This window comes from Cetorhinus maximus, chromosome 14, assembly GCF_964194155.1.
Source record: "Cetorhinus maximus chromosome 14, sCetMax3.hap1.1, whole genome shotgun sequence".
NCBI classification, from domain to species: Eukaryota; Metazoa; Chordata; class Chondrichthyes; order Lamniformes; family Cetorhinidae; genus Cetorhinus; species Cetorhinus maximus.
The window spans coordinates 84,040,329-84,058,192 of NC_135892.1; the positions used below are offsets into that span (position 1 = coordinate 84,040,329).

Consider the following 17,864-nt stretch of genomic DNA (forward strand, 5'->3'; position numbering starts at 1 on the left):
TTTCTAGAATATGATGTGGAAATCATCAAGTAATAATGTGTTCCTAATCAGAGAAAAGGTTTTAATATCACATATATGTGTTAAAATGGACCATTATATCTTTTAGGGGTGGCAGTTGTTGGCCCTGTGTGTTGGCCTTTTCCTTCCTCAACATCCTTTCCTCTGGTTGCTCAAACATCACCTGCAGCAAAATGCAGATCCTAGGTACGTAGGGAACTACAAAATAATAATGGACTATAATTTTCTGTATAAATAAAGGAGGTAAACAGCGCTTACCATTATTTATGCTCAAAGGCTATAGTAACTTCAAGCAAGAACAGATGCAAGCTTAAATGTGGCAATCCAAATGTTGCTGTGGGTCTGAGCTGCGCTGCTCCATTGATAGCTTTTGTGAAAATGCATCTCTGCTGTTGGCCTCACCTTTGAAATGCATTGACTGGTGAGGTTCAGTTACGTTAGTAGATACTAACTCAACTTTCTACAAGAAGTTGAGTCTTATCCATTTCAGTCTAAGTACCCTGTGAACAATGTAACAAGTGTTAATTATGCCAATCAACCTTGCACTGAAAATGAACTATTATAAGTGTGGGATCCCATTCTTTCAGGTTTAATTGTTGTTGAAGGTTTTAATAGTGCAAAATTTTCAATTTAAAGAATATTTTTACTTTTCCTTTCTGTCACTTTTTTTCTCTCCTAATTTAATCTTTCTTTCTCTCTATCTATTTCTTTATTTCTTCTATTTGGCATTGAATTCACCCAATTTAATATTCAGTTGCTTTTAAGTCTTTGCGCTGTTCATTCCACAATTAAGGAAATTGTTTATGAAGGTACACTGTTGCTTACCCTATTCACTCAAGTTCCAGATACCTTGGGTTGGATTTTGCATTGAGAATAACAGTGTGGCTAACAGCACTCACTGTTATTATGAGTGAATTGAACAGCAACTTCTGCAGTCCACAATATGCAGTTAAATGCAAAAATCCATAAATTACTGTCCGAGTTACCCTGCTCTTCTGCTAGCTGCACTATGAGCATATCTCATCAATCGGCATGCCATGGAAATACATGTAAAGGCATGAAGTTGTGGTGCTTACATACTAGTTACTCATTGAACTGGTCAGAAAAAGTTAGGGTTCATGCATTTAGATGTAAGTCAATTTCTAAAAGCTTAATAAGTCATAATTACTGCCAATAACATCCCAGCACTGAAAATTTAATTTTTACAAATCTGGTTGCTCATTCCTTCAGAATTTAATTAGTGCTGGAGATTTAAAACTTTTCTTTTTATTTTTTCTTTCTGTCTCATTTATCTTTCACTCTCTTGATCCCATCTTTCTTTCACTCCCATTATTTCATTTTCTGTACATGATTTAAATCTACTTTATATTTACTGGTGCGTACTTCCTGGTTTAGACTAAGGATTCCTCAGTGAGGTTTCTTAAATATGATTGCTTGAAGAGCCACGCTGTTGATTGTTCTGCTCAGACATGCCACGGATCTCCTGTATGCCATGCTGCATCAGATATCTAATGACAGTAAATTGCTGCTCAAAAGTCTCCAAAAAGTCTGTGGGCAACTGTCAGCACAGTGAAAAGCAAGCGCATTGCTTTGCTGTTGACTGCAAAATCCAAGCCTGACTTTCCCTCACTGTCACTTTCAGCCTACACTTTCAGCAACTTGCTGCACAAAAAAATAGAACATTATTGGGCATGTCTAACTAACAACAGATGCCATTAAATGCACAGCAAATTATGGCTGAATTACTTTGTCATGAGATGACATAATGGAAATAATGGCAATGGGATATTCTTGACTGTGACAGATTCTTGGACCAGGATAGTCCTGTCCTGTATATTCTTTATTTAGATATGTGTGACTGCTATAAACTGATCTGAACAGACACAAAACACGATGATAATGGTAACTGATTTTATCTAGTCATTTGATCAAAATTTGATTATTGTTATTGAAATGTATAGTTTCATATTGTAACTCAAAAGAGAAAAAAAAGACTTTATTGTTTTCCATTAACAAATTCCAGGACTGAAGTGGGAAAGTATGCTATATATTGTCAACGGTCACTGGAGAGAACTCAGAAAAATGGTGATCGTGAATCAAAGCCTTCCAGAATGGAAATCTTATCAATTCTCTTGAGAAATCCATATCACCATTCCTTACCTTTCAGCATTCCTGTACATTTCGTGAATGGCACATACCAGGTGGGCATCTTACTTAACTATATAAAAACAATTAACAACAATGACTAGTAATTTATTGGATGTGAATTACTCTGAAGCGTCCTGAGGATGTGATAAGGGCATGCAATAAAAATGCAATGTCGCTCTTTATTACTAAACAACCAGTAGTAAAAGTTATGGTCCTGAATGTTTTATTGTAATTCAATAAAAAATAATTGTTGATATTTGGAAATGTATTTTTATGCATGGCAAAACTTAAGAAACCTCAATCAAAGCTGATCATTACAAATGTTTGGAAATCAGCAAGCTCTTACCAAAATTCACCTTGTTGCTCCGATGGAGTTCCAGTCAAACCCAGGGCAAAGGATTGGATAATTATAATAAAAAGAACTATAACAATGGAACTTCACTATGCACAAAAGGAACTACTTAATGGTTTAGGAAAACTTGAAAAATATGATTTATGTTTAAAACATTTATCATAATAAGTTTTTATTTTATAGATTTTTTAAAAACACAGTATGTTCATTATCTTTTCAATGATACGTGTTTCCTCCCAAAAAAAGCTCAGGTTTAGCAAACTATTAAAATGAATTTAAATAATATAAAACTAAGCCACTTTGAAACTACATTTACTGTAACACTACTTCGTCTGAATAGGTCGTTGGATTTGATGCATCCACCACAGTGGAAGAATTTCTACACACTCTGAATCAAGATACTGGCATGAGAAAACCAGTGCAGTCTGGATTCTCTCTTTTCACAGATGATCCCTCAGGAAATGATCAAGAGCACTGTCCTCAAGGAAACATAAAGGTAAATGTGTGGCACTAATAAATAATACTCGTAACGTTAATAAATTCAGTCCTTCAACTAATGATGAAGTCACGAACCCATGCATGCTAAATATGTACACTCAGGAACTGGAATTGTATAGCAAATTGACCAGGGTCTGAAAAATAAATCTTTAAGTGTGACCCTTCAACATAACTAGCATGGTCAGTCTGGAGAAGACCCTTTTTATAGGGCTGAAAGGAAAAATCAGCACAGACAAAGAAAAAATGGGTAGTAGAAAGAACTGTAAAAGTAATGTATTAAAATCTACTAACTACTTTTCACAAAGAGGCAGCTGGTGCGTGTTGTAAATTATTAGGAACAAAAGAAAGTCATTGACAAGAAAAAAGCTATTTGACCTATCAAGCTCACCCAGTCACTCAGTCAAAAGTCTTGAACTCTCCTAACATCTTTGATTCCACTGCTTAACTGGTAACTTATTCAAACATTAACATTATACTACGCTTTGGGATTCTTGTTGCATGCTGCAGAGTGCATAACTTTGATGTGTAAAGAGGCAGCATCATTGACACCTTTTTTAACTTGCAAATATAGTCACTGTGGTAACAGTCCTGTCTTCATGTTCACATGCCTTCCAAAAATGTGCTTTTACCTAAAGTGCCTAAAAAACTCTCTGCACAAAACTTTGGTGCAACCAGAATTTTAATGTCAAATCATACTGTATAGTGAGTGCTGAGTGTTTAATTCTGAAGTACTTCCCCTTATTAACAATGTATGAGGCATTCATTGTTAACCCCAGCTTTATGCTTCCTCTAGGTGCTATCTGAAGTACATGACTATGCATGTACATGTCTATACATAAGAGCCTCTGAGTGTTAAACTTGCTCAGTTTTCTTGGTATGTGAATCCTGAAATGGATCGATTATTAACTTCACATTTCTGCAACTAAATGAGCAGCCTAGCCCTGTGTGTTTTCCATCATATGCACGAGGATACAGGGTGCTGACTTCGAGAATCTGGATGAATTTCATCCTGAGAGGCAGCACTTTCAGCTGTGCCTATTCCAGCCATGTTTCTGCTGCTAAGCCCTACCTCATTATAGCCATTATTGGCAGAAAAGCACTCCCAGTGACACCAATGAGGTCAGTGAATAAACCCTGACTCGTGGTTCTCTTTGATTCCCAAACCTGTCAGAGCTAGAAAGGATAATCCATTCCAATCTGTATTACCAGGCTCCTATGCCCGCAGTCTGAATATCCATGAAGGAAACACAAACAGCCATTAAGACCTCTGGTTTAGGAGTGGGAGGGGCTTACTACAGATATACAATGATGTATCACACAAGACGCTCACATATGGCTAGTGGACTCCTCCATCTGAGTTGTGACCTGCAACAAACTGCTTGGCACAGTCTGATTGTACAAGCATGTTCAGAAATCATTAGTCTTTTAAAAGTAGATTTTGAAGTTCAGATTCCCAGGTTCATTTGCTATTACTTGTGAAATATAGGTGCAAATCTTCTAGTCTCTGAATCGTCAGAGACCAGATGCACGTCAGGACCCTGCAAAAGTCCTGACACATGGACATACGTGGGAATTGCAAGGGAAGTTTAAACTTCCGATGAGCCAATTTGCTGCTGTCCAGGACTCTCCATGAAAATCTCCCACCTTGAGTTTAACGCAGAGATTTGGGTTAGATACACAAGATTTACCTGTGTACTTACCCAGGAAATGTTTGACAGTTTAAAACCTGATCTAACAGCTGGGCACAACCAATCCCTGGACCATCTGACCAACTATCCCCCCAACTACCCCCTGGCCTGATACAACTACCCCGCGACCACCCGATTACCTCCCAACCTGGCCTGACTACCGCCCAACCAGCTGACTACCCCTCTGGCCCGACCACCTACTTAACTCCAACCCAACCTGACTATCCCTCGACTACCTGACTACCCCTTCAACCCACCTCGACTACCACGCTGACCCGAATACCCCTTCACCCACCTACCATTCACCCTCCTCATCCACTTACCCATTCATCCACTCCCCCATCAACTCATCCATTCTCTCATTCATTGAAAGGCTGGACCTTTAAAACTCACCAGAATATGGCAGCTAGTAACGTAAAAAATGGGGAATGTCCTCCCCCTCCCCCGACTTTACTCCACTCGCTGGACTTAGATGGGAGACACTGCACTGCCCCTTTCTCTGTCAGCTGGGATCAGAAGATTCTGGAAGAAATAGGCAGTAGTGTCGGACTGGTAAAATCTTCATGGACAGCAACAATGCACACACTGTTGATGCTAACCGGAAGATCTAGGCCGTAGACTAAGTGATGATGTCTCCCTTGAACAACTGACATGAATGGATCCATTTAGGTCTGGCTATGCATCCTATAGTACATGTAGAAAAAGACAAAACACAAAGATGATCTTCGAAGTAGCCTTCAACTTGTGCTTTCAGATATAAGTGCAACAGGATAAAGGGTTCAGGATGTGAATTAAAGAATAGAGTGAGAAAGATAACCACCATGGCCTGGATTTTTCCTATGGTGGGCAGGCTGGGCGGGAGCGGGCACAAAGCCGATCACCGCCCGTGATCAGCTGAGCGCTGCCATTTTACGTGAGCGGGCCAATTAAGGCCTGCCCAGCTTAACGTGCGGCCGTTAGCGCTCAGTGCTACCTGTGCCGGGGGAGAAGGGAGAGTCAGGACCTGCGCTCTTTCGCGCATGCGCACCAAATATCGGGATGCACGCCCGATGTCATCGCGCATCATTTTACGCGTCAGCGTGTCAGGCCCGCCCCCGCACGCCAACCGGAAGATTCAGCCCCATGAAGGTTATCATCAACCCTCAATTGATAACTGTCTTTCTGCTTCCTTCTCCAGCGCGTTTTGGGTTTTTACACTAAATTGTTTCAGCATGACTGGTGATTTCTGTCCCCTGCACCGCTAGAAGGCAATATTTTAAATGAGTGTAGCATGAACAGAGGATGAATAGAGAACTCACTGTATTCTCATTTATTAACATCTGCTCTCAGCTTCAGTTGGTTGAATAATACACTCTCTATCAACTGTGGTTCGGACCAATGTTCCCTCTAATTTCTGTTTGTTGTGCATGACCGGTTTGTTGCACTGTGGTCCCTTTAAGATTATCATGCATATACTTATTTTTAAAGGGAATGTCGCTTGCATGCAGCCTGTTTGTTCCATGATCAAAACATTCCTGATTGCTGCGCACTCACAAACCAATGCAGCACAGAGGGAACATCGGCCTGGATTTTCACCAGTCGTGTTAACTCGGGAGCCCTTTAAAAATGTCGTGCAGGCCCTGATTCCGGGATTCCCAACACCATTTCCGGGCTGTCTGATTTTCAGGAGTGCCTTTAAAGAGTGCGGGTTGATTCTTGTCAAAAGCCCATATCCAGCATTCCCGACCACGCTGGCTCCATTGCGGTGATGGGCATCTCCTACTCCTCCGCAGTTTTAGTGAGCTGGGCTAGGTTTTTAAAGAGTCTTGGTTCACGGCTCCTCAGAGGAGTCATGAACCCTTGTCTGTATGAGGGGAATTTTTAAAAGGTAAGTTCAAAAGGCCCCCCTCATGCCCCCATATGCCAAGTTACATCCTCTCTTCCACCCCCATGGCCCCTCATGCCCTCTATGCCAAACTCCGCCCTTCCTGATGCCCACTATGCCAAGTTTTAGCACTTGCATGCCCATTGAACCATTGTACACTTTCTACAGCCAATGAACCTAAGGGCATATAGTGGGATGTATAAGGAAAAAGCTTTGGGAAAAAAAGTAATTCATTGATAACTTTCATCTATGTTTGAAAAAAAAGTATTTTAATCTTTTCACGGGATGTGGGTGTCAATGGCTAGGGCAGCATTATTGTCCATCTCTAATTGCCCTTGAGAAGGTGATGGTGAGCTGCCTTCTTGAACCATTGCAATCCATGTGGTGTAGGTACACCCACAGTGCTGTTATGGATGGAGTTCCAGAATTTTGACCTGGCGATAGTGAAGGAACGGTGGTATAGTTCCAAGTCAGGAGAATTGCAGGTGGAGGTATTCCCATACATCTATTGCCCTTGTCCTACTAGGGAGTAGAGGTCGCGAGTTCGGAAAGTGCTGTTGAAGGACCCTTGGTGAATTGCTGGGGACATCAGGAGGAGGCCAAGATGGATTATCCACTTGGCACGTCTGGCTGAAGATTGTTGCAAATGGTTCAGCTTTGTCTTTTGCACGGATGTGCTGGGCTCTCCCATCATTAAGGATGGGAACATTTGTGAAGCCTCCTCCTCTTCCTGTTAGTTGTTTAATTGCCCACCACCATTCATAAATGGATGTGGCAGGACTGCAGGGCTTAGATCTGATCCATTGGTTGTGGGATCGCTTGGCTTTGTTTACCGCATGCTGCTTCCACTGTTTGGCATGCAAATAGTTCTGTGTTGTAGCTTTACCAGGTTGACACCTCATTTTTAGGTATGCCTGGTGCTGCTCCTGTCATGCTCTCCTGTGCTCTTCATTGAACCAGGGTTGATCCCTCGACTTGAAGGTGATGGTAGAATGGAGGATATGCCGACCATGAGACTATGGTTGTGTACAATGCTGCTGCAGCTGATAGCCCACAGTGCCTCATGGATGCCCATGTTTGAGCTGCTAGATCTGTTTGAAATCTATCCCATTTAGCATGGTGGTAGTGCCACACTACATGATGGAGGGTATCTTCAATGTGAAGCCAGAACTTTGTCTCCACAAGGACTGTGCAGTGGTCATTCTTATCAATACTGTCATGGATAGATGCATCTGCGACAGGTAGATTGGTGAGGATGAGGTCAAGTAGGATTTTCCCTCCTATTGGTTCCCTCAGCACCTGCAGCTGACCCAGTCTAGCAGCTATGTCCTTTAGAACTCGGCCAGCTCAGCCAATAGGATGCTACCCCACTCAGGGACAGAGGTGGGAATCTGTGTGTGGAGCCAGAAGAAATGGGAGAGATACTAAATGAATACTTCTCATCAGTATTCACCAAAGAGAAGGACTTAGCGGTCAATTTGTCTAGGGAAGAGTGTGTAGATAGCCTGGATCATGTTGAGATCAAAAAAGAGGAGGTGTTAGGCGCCTTGAAGAATATTAAGGTGGATAAGTCCCCAGGTCCAGATGGGATCTACCCCAGAGTACTGAGGGAGGCAAGGGAGGAGATTGCTGGGGCCTTGACAGAAATCTTTGTATCCTCACTGGCTACGGTTGAGGTCCCAGAGGACTGGAGAATGGCCAATGTTGTTCCGTTGTTTAAGAAGGGTAGCAGGGATAATCCAGGAAATTACAGGCTGGTGAGCCTTACATCAGTGGTAGGGAAATTATTGGAGAAGATTCTTCGTGACAGGATTTACTACCATTTGGAAGCAAATGGGCGTATTAGTGAGAGGCAGCATGGTTTTGTGAAGGGGAGGTCGTGTCTCACTAACTTGATCGAGTTTTTCAAGGAAGTGACAAAGATGATCGACGATGGAAGGGCAGTGGATGTTATATACATGGATTTCAGTAGGGCCTTTGACAAGGTCCCTCATGGTAGACTGGTACAGAAGGTAAAGTCGCACGGGATCAGAGGTGAGCTGGCAAGATGGATACAGAATTGGCTCGGTCATAGAAGATAGAGGGTAGCAGTGGAAGGGTGCTTTTCTGAATGGAGAGCTGTGACTAGTGGAGTTCCGCAGGAATCAGTGCTGGGACCTTTGCTGTTTGTAGTGTACATAAATGATTTGGAGGGAAATGTAACTGGGCTACTTAGTAAGTTTGCAGATGACACTAAGGTTGGAGGAGTTGCAGACAGTGAAGAGAATTGTCAAAGGATACAACGGGATATAGATCGGTTGGAGACTTGGGCAGAGAAATGGCAGATGGAGTTTAATCCGGACAAATGCGAGGTAATGTATTTTGGAAGGTCTAATACAGGCAGGAATTATACAGTAAATGGCAGAACCCTTAAGTGCATCAACAGGCAGAGGGATCTGGATCCACAGGTCACTGAAAGTGGCAACGCAGGTAGATAAGGTAGTCAGGAAGGCATATGGCATGCTTGCCTTCATTGGTAGGGGTATTGAGTATAAAAGCTGGGAAGTCATGCTGCAGCTGTGTAGAACCTTGGTTAGGGCACACTTGGAATATTGCGTGCAATTCTGGTCGCCACATTACCAGAAGGATATGGAGGCATTGGAGAGAGTGCAGAGGAGGTTTACCAGGATGCTGCCAGGTCTGGAGGTTATTAGCTATGAGGAGAGGTTGAAGAAACTCGATTGTTCTCACTAGAGCAATGGAGATTGAGGGGCGACTTGATAGAAATTTACAAAATTATGAGTGGCATGGACAGAGTAGATAGTCAGAAGCTTTTTCCCAGGGTGGAAGAGTCAATTACTAGGGGACGTAGATTTAAGGTGAGAGGAGAAAACTATAGAGGAGATGTGCGGGGCAAGTTTTTTACGCAGAGGGTAGGGAGTGTCTGGAATTCACTGCCAGAGGAGGTGGTGGAAGCAGGTACGAAAGTGGTGTTTAAAGACAGCTTGACAAATACATGAATAAGATGGGAATAGAGGGATACGGACCCCGGAAGTGCAAAATGTTCTAGTTGACAGGCAATATGATCGGCGCAGGCTTGGAGGGCCGAAGGGCCTGTTCCTGTGCTGTACTTTTCTTTGTTCTTTGTACCCAACCGGTCCTGGTGATGGACATTGAAGTCCCCTACCCAGAGTGCATTCTGTGCCCTTGCCACCATCAGTACTTCCTCCAAGTGGTATTCAACATGGAGGAGTACTGATTCATCAACTGTGGGGGGACAGTAGGTGGCAATCAGCAGAGGTTTCCTTGCCCATGGTTGACTTGATGCCATGAGACTTCATGGGGTTCAGAGTTGATGTTGTGGACTTCCCAGGGCAGCTCCATCCTGACTGTATACCACTGTGCAGTGCCGCCACCTCCTCTAGATCTGTCCTGTCAGTGGAACAAGACATGGCGATGGTGGTGTCTGGGACATTGTCCGTAAGGTATGATTCCATGAGTATGACTATGTCATGCTGTTGCTTGATCAGTCTGTGGGACAGCACTCCCATTTTTGGCACAAGCCCCCAGATGTTAGTAAGGAGGACTTTGCATGGTCGACAGGGCTGGGTTTGCTGCAGTCATTTCCAGTGTCTAGATCAATGCCAGTTAATTCATCCAGTTTCATTCCTTTTTGTAGACTCTGTAGCAGTTTAATACAAATGAGTGGCTTGCTAGGCTATTTCAAAGAGCAGTTAAGATTCAACCACAATGCTTTGGGTCTGGAGTCACATGTAGGCCAGGAATTTTCCCGAATCCCCCTACCCACCTCAAGGATGAAAATCCAGGCTATAAATGAGCAGATAGATTTGTTAAATATTACATGGGCAAATGAATAACATGCAATGTATTTATAGAAATTAAAAATGTTACTATCGTTCTGAATGTCAAAACAACAAAGGCATTTTTCCTGCACTGACCCTCACGTGAACTTGATATGTGGTCACTGCTCCATAAATGGTTAGTTGCTGCTGCAGAATGCTTTAATTACTACTGACTACCTCAGACTGGAAGTGAGCTGAGCACAGGCAACTAAACATAAACCTGCAATAAAAAAACTTCCATCTTCTGAGCTGTCTATCATAAAGTGTCGACAAGGAATCATGGTTTTGTCCTTCTCACAGAATTGACTCACACTTTCATCTCAAAATTACTGTCAACCTGACCTATTACTTTTAAAAGACCTTGCAGAATGTGATGCACTTGAGATATTTGAGTTGAATGGCTTAACCCCTGCTTGGGAAATCCATTCATCTTTGCCAAGCACTTTGAACTTATAGGCCAGAATTTTGACCTTGGTGGGCGGACGGGCCCCACCGGCTCGGCGGCGGGCAGGCAGCCGAACTCTGCTGCCGAAGTGGGCCCCACGGCCATTTTAAGTGGGTGGGCCAAATAAGGCCGCCCAGCGGCCTGCCCAACGGAAAGCGCTATGCACTTCCTGTGCGGGGGGGTAGAGGGATTCCCCAGCTGTCAAAGTGCGCTCTTTCGCGCATGCGCGTGAAAGAGCACACTGCTCCCTGAGACTAAATGCTGTCTCAGGGAGAGCGCTGAATGTTTAAAAAACTTTAAAAATAGAGAAAGAAAAACATATTAACATGTCCCCCTCATGTGACAATGTCACACAAGATGGGACATGTTAATAAATATGAGTGAAACTTTAATAATCTTTTTAAAAACTGAGGTGAATCCTCATCCCGCCAGTGGATGAGGTTTTATCTTTTTTCAGAAGCTCGCTGGGGCTCCTGGCCTGCCCTTAAGGTTGGACGGGCAGGTCTTTCAATGAGCTTAATGATCCTGTCAATGGCCTCAATTGGCCATTGACAGGTTGGCGGGCGGACAGCTGATTTCGCTGTCCGCCTGCCTTCCTAAAAATTTAAATGGACCGGGATGACGTCGGGGGTTCCTCCCGACATCATCCCGCGTCATTTTCCCGTCGGCGAGCGGGCCCTGCCCCCAAATCACTGATGGGAAAATTCTGGCCATAATTTCTGACCCTTTAGTTGCAGCTACATGTGGAGAAGAATTTTCCCAGATGGTGAGGTTTCCCACACCACCACCCAACGAGTGACCGGGGAATGCATCCCCACTGATACCGGCTGCTGGAGTCGGGACTTCTGCCCCTCAGATAGGAGGAAGATCTGCCTCAGAGAGCTGCTGGCCAGTCTGATTGACTGCAGCTTTCTAGCCCCACAGGGCCAGTAGCAGCAGTGGCCAAGACTGAGGCTACAAGCAGTAACCCAATTCCAGGTCCCGAAGTCCAGGACCTGGTATGTGTGGGTGGGGAGGTGAAGCCCAGGGAGGTGGGGAGAGAGGGGTGGAAGTCTTGATGGAGTAGCTGAAGGAGGGGAGGAAGCACCTGCAGGGGGAAGACCTTGTGGGGGGACAGGGCACCCAGTGCAGAAAGGAGGCCATTGAGGGAGGTGTTCTCCATCCTCTCTTTCAGTCCATGGATCAAGCAGAGTGACTTGCTGGGCTTCCCCCCACCCCTCAACTCCTCTGCCAGTTTCAAACTTGAGACTGGCAGAAAATGGTCCTTAAGTAAGTGGTCGTTAATTGCCCACTTAAGGGCTTCAATTGGAGCAAAGGCAGGTCAATGGTCCTAGGCTTCACCCATTCCCTGTAAAATTGTGGAGAGGTCGGGGTGGGTGGGAGCGCAGTAGGCAGGCCAGTTGGGAAATTTTATGGCACTGCGCTTATGGCCTCTGCGCTCCCCCACCTACAAACTCATTGCCAGGGGTCCATAAAATTCTGCAGGTGGGTTCCCATCACAAGCATTTCTCACACTTAGAGGATATCCCATTATTCAAGTGATGCTGACCTAGGGAACTCCTGCAGTATTAGTTGGGTGGGTACAATTATTGCACTTGCCCATCCTATTCTAGAGGAATGGGAGGAAAAGCTAATTCATGGCCCAGTATGCAATACACCAATCCTGTAACTACAAGGCCATCACCAGCTCATAAATAATCACCATAAATATTTGCATTTGAATAGAAGTGTAAAATAATGCTGGAAATATTTTTCTCTGTCTGATTAATCCAGATAATGGAGGATTTTGCAAAGTGATAAACTCATTAATACAAATAGACTCACTTTTTTAATTTAAAACTTGTTCAAATTAATTTTCTTATGTAAATGATAATGAATAAGACAGCCTAGTTGATGATTGATTATAAATTGTGATTTTAAAATAAATTATTTTGCAACCCAGAAAAGTGTTCAAGGAATTTTCCAAATCTTTGTTTTTAAAATCCTGAACGTTGAGCATTTGGAGTTCTGTTGTTCACTACGTTTTGCAATTTACATTCTTGGTTTGTTCAAATTCATCTGTGCCATGTTAGCATCTTATGCAATCTAATTCAGCATTAGTCTAATGTTACTTAGTGTTACATTGTTAGTAACTCAGTAGAAAATCATTTCAGTAATCTTCATTTCTTCATTCAGATTTGCGACATAATATGCAAATGGGAGCAGGCCTCCAAAGAACAGCATCCTGGAAAATTTGAGGGAACTAGAACTGTCCGGCTAACTTATAAGAACAGGTAATGATCAAAGCAGATAAAATTCGTATGACAATGTTTACTTTACCTTCCTCAGCTTCACCAGCTTCCTTGCAAGAGTTCTACAATAGAATATATTATCCTTTTTATTATTCACTGATCATGTAATTATATTCCAGTGCCAAATTAGGAAATGTTTGGCAATTGACTTGTACCATTATTTTTTAATATTGCCATCACAAAAAAATAAAAATTTCCAACCAACAGAAACACTTCTGATTGGAATTGAAATATATAAGAATTGAACTCAGCAGCTCATGAACTTGTCGACTACCCACCTGGTGCATTACCTGAAATCCCACATCTGGTTGTTAACGTCTATAAATGCTCTTTTATTCACTACTTTAGAGCCTCGTTTAAACGCTTACATCTTGTAAATAAAGATAAATAAAAATAGTGTATTTCATGAACTGAGGACACCCCAATAGCATCTCTTGGATGACACTCCCTCTCAGGTAAATGTAAAAAGTTCCATGGCACTATTTTGAATAAGGGCTCGGTGTTCTAATTGGCATCCTGGTCAGTACTTTCATTCTTCAAACAACATCACTAAAAACAGCAGTTTATGAAACCTTGATGTGCGCAAATGAGCTGTCCCATCTCCTGCATTACAACATCGGCCTGGATTTTCCAGTCCAGCCCGCGGTGGTTATCGGTGTGCACAGGACTAGAAAATTTGGAGAGCAGCCAAAAGCCCATTGACTTTAGTCGGGAATTTCTGCTGGGACCGGAAAGTCCCACCCATAGTGACTGCACTTCAAAAGGACGTCATTAGCTGTAAAGCACCTTTTGACGTCCTGGGTTTGTGAAAGGCACTATATAAATTTAAGCCTTTTTCTTTCTTTCTTAATATGTTGAATATTGATCCATTGGGACTTCAGAGTATAACCTCTTTTTGTAGGCTGTTGAATTGGATATCTTCATATTGCCCTGCTGAAGGCATATGAACACTTTAATCAGGAAATCCAAGAATTTTGTAAGGAATGTTAATCTAAGGATTTCAGGTGAATCCATAATCCCTTTATTTTAACTCCTTATCCAAGAATTCTCAGAAATTCACCATCCACGTCATGGGAGGTGCTAGATCCTTTAACATAAATTGGTCCAAATGATATTAACTTTTACATGACCAATCTTCTAATTAGATACTGTATTTAAAATCTACTCAGTGAATGAGTTAACAACTTCTTGTCAAAATAATCAAACAGGAAAGTCAGACTATGAAATCACAAACTAACATTTCCTTATTAACAAACTTAGGATGAAACAATTAGCAGCACCTTGATAATAAACAGAGTATTCAAGATACTGGGGTAGGCATTATTAATAGATGCAATTAATATTGGAGATTGCATAGGCAATAAAAAATGGATCACAACAACTCAGCATCAATCAAACTCTGCTTATTACAAGTTAAAATTACGCCAAGTCTCCAAAATTGACATAAAGTCAGCAACGTTAGATTAGATTCCAGAGAAAGCTAACAAGTTAACAGCTTTGAAAAACCAGTCTGTTATGCATGTTAAAAATCGAGTTATTTGTTCCTACTGAGAAGTTTAGAATTTTCAGGGATTTCCAAATCTTATATTCAATCTCATTCTTGCATCTTGGTACAGTAAGGATAAAGGTCTTGCCTTTCTTTAGATCCTTGGGACTACCTCCAGGCATCAGCTTGATTAATCTCTTTCTGTCACAGTAGTTAAGCCTTCTCCTAGCATCTGTCGTCTCCTGTTAGCATGAATTTTTTTTTTATTTTCTCAGGAACTTAGCTTATGTACAAGTGATACACTGAATAATCTTTATATCCATCTTCTCTGGGTGGCTTCTCTCCAAACTTTTCTGTCAAAAGCGCCATTTCCTTTCATACCTTTGATTCTCAAAATAATTTTTTTCCACTTGTTCATACATCAAGCAGAATGATTGACCTCATGACAAAAATTCATTTATTTCAGACAATACCTTAAGTATATGCCAAGTCCTTATAATGAGAATATTTTACTGTCTTAAGAAACTTATCTGCTTCTGGGCTGGACCTCTTCTGCAGTGTTCCCCGCTTGACAGGGAGCTAAGCCTGTCAGTGTGGCTGGTTTCCAAGTGGGGAACCCATTAAAAAAAAATACACCACCATGGAGTTAAAACTGTGCAGCGTTTGCGGAAACCCAGACTTCCTAACCAGAATTCCTCTCCCCCCACCAATTGGAAACCCCACCCAGTTTATATCGGGGCCCACAAGTTATTTCCTTCCAATTCAAGTACATACCCATTATTCCTACTTCCTGTACCACTGTCTAACCAGTCTTCTAAATAGATATTCACATTATTTTGTATACAATAATAAAATAAGTTCTCCCAGCAAATTTGTCATTTTGAATGTAGTTTTAAGGTTATAATGAATCCATCTCAAAGGCTATCTGGACAGCAGGTACATCAGCAGCTGAAAGGGAAAGGTAGGTTAATGTTTTGGGTGGGAGCTTTCATCAACACCGGCATAGATTTTGATTCTGAATGACAGAGTTTTACACTATTTTCACATTCACAGGCTGTATTTCTCTTCACAAGTTCGTGGAGAGACAGATAGAGAAAAACTATTGCTGATGTACCAAACAAATGTTGAAATTGTGAATGGGCACTTTCCTGTAAACAAAGAACTTGCATTGGAAATGGCAGCACTACTAGCTCAGGTAAGAGTGTGACTAACCTGTTAACCAGTTCCAGTTTCAACAATTTGTCTCATGTTAATTGTATAAAGAGGAAATATACATTAGCAAATTACATAAGAGAAATGTTTAGATGCACAAAATACTGCGGCATTAAAACACTTAGGCCAAGATTTTCCAGCCCTGTCTTGGGCGGACGAGGCGGTGGACGAGGCGGTGCCCCAGCCAGAAGTCCATTGACTTGTGGCGGGACTGGAAGATCGCGGCAGCGGGTGGGTGCAGAAAATCCCGCTGTTAGTGTTTACTGTTTCTTTTTTCTTTATGTTCCTATTAATTGAACTTCTTAATTGTGCCCCTGTGTAACCAACTCCAGCCTTTTTTTTATTTGTTCATGGGAAGTGGGCGTCGCTGGCTAGGTCAGCATTTATTGCTCATCCCTAATAGTCCTTGAGAAGGTGGTGGTGCACTGCCTTCTTGAATGCTGCAGTCCAAGCCTGTATTATCTATCGACCTCTAACAACCCAAGGCATTGCGGAAGACATTCCAGCCAAATGGTGAAACTACAGATTGTGGTATTTTCTTATTAAAAAACTTGTAGCGGTCAGTGTTGTAAGGTTGTATGTTGCCTGATGAAGAGGTCTAGAGGCTTGTATTTCTGAACAATAACTGTTTATTAACAATACATAACTATATCGATATATATAGTTATGTATATATGTTATATATACAGCCCTGACTAGGTGCTAACTTCATGCTGACTTCTACCAAACTCACTACTACACTCTACTACTCCCATCTGACTCTCTACATCATAATGTGGCCAGTACCTGTTCCGTAGTCCCACATTAACCCTTACAGTCCCGAACACCCTAATACTACACTCCCCCCCCCGCCCCCCAAGTATTTACTCAAATGTATTTACGATATTATTTACATGCTACCCCTTCTCTCCCACAAGTCTCTGACTTTACAGATTCAGACAGTCTGGAGGCTTTACGACTCTTCCAGATCTCGTTCTTTTCAAGTTTGGAGGAATGGTAGTCTCAATTACTTTGGTCTGGACTTGTAGATGGAATACTTGGTATTTCAGTTATTTGGGTTTCTACATCTGGTTTGCTCAAGTGTTTGTCACGAGGAATGAGGAGAAGACCTCCTGTTCCATCTGCTTGTGCCTTCTGGGTCAGTGTCAAGTAAGACTCTCATTGATCTTCATCCCTCAGCAGTGCTGACGGATGTGACTGACGGATCTTGCATCTGCTCCTGGTGTATCTGTTGAAGCTTTTTGGAGCTCGCTGGCAATTGTGTTGTCACGAACTGGGAATATGACTCAAGCTTGTCGAACAGATTGACATCGTGTGTCACAGAATGGTCGACTGTGGCCCTGGACAGTGTGTATGCAGTCGTTTGAAGCTTCCGCTGGACATACACTGGGTCTTGTAGGCAAAGCGCATGAGACACAAGCGGAACCTCTGAATTGTGGGAGGCATCCTGGCAACTTATTTCTCATCCAATAGTCAGACCTATGGTTTGTGATTTGTCTCGAAGATCACTTTCAGCCCCACAATATAGTCAGAGAAGTTCTCACAAGCCCACACTATTGTGAGGGCCTCTTTTCCAATAAATGCAAATCACATCTCTCTGTCTGACAGCCCCCTAGATGTGTAATATACTGGTCGGTGGCATCCATCCAGCTGCTTTTGGAACAGAACTGCCCCTAATCCTGTTGATGAGGCATTTGCTGCGATTGTAGTTGGCAGGGATGGGTCGTAGTAAACCAGGGGATATCTGGTGAGAGCACTATGTCTTTGATTTGATGAAATGCTTGCTCTTGGTTTGCATCCCAACACCACGCTTGGGCCTTTTTGAGATAATGGGCACAATTTTCTGCCCACCGGGCAGGCAGGCCCAACCCAATCTCTGGCGGGCGGGAAGCCGATCCCCGCCGGAGAAGCGGGCCCCGCCGTCATTTTAAGTGGGCGGGCCAATTAAGGCCTACCCAGCGTGACATCCGGCGGGAAGCGCTATGCACTTCCTGTGCGGGCGGCGGGGGGGGGGTTTCCC

The 17,864-nt window shown here is 42.7% G+C and overlaps 1 protein-coding gene across 3 annotated transcripts in view; it reads left to right on the plus strand.

The window, feature by feature from the left end:
* plekhh2 (pleckstrin homology domain containing, family H (with MyTH4 domain) member 2) overlaps positions 1-17,864 on the plus strand; it is a 159,231-nt gene that overhangs the window by 119,369 nt on the left and 21,998 nt on the right. For all 3 annotated transcript variants that reach the window (XM_078557164.1, XM_078557165.1, XM_078557166.1), the window contains 5 exons: positions 107-204; positions 2,042-2,219; positions 2,859-3,014; positions 13,031-13,128; positions 15,686-15,827. In XM_078557164.1, coding sequence (XP_078413290.1) covers positions 107-204; positions 2,042-2,219; positions 2,859-3,014; positions 13,031-13,128; positions 15,686-15,827 — 672 coding nt within the window. The remainder of the gene's footprint in view (positions 1-106; positions 205-2,041; positions 2,220-2,858; positions 3,015-13,030; positions 13,129-15,685; positions 15,828-17,864) is intronic.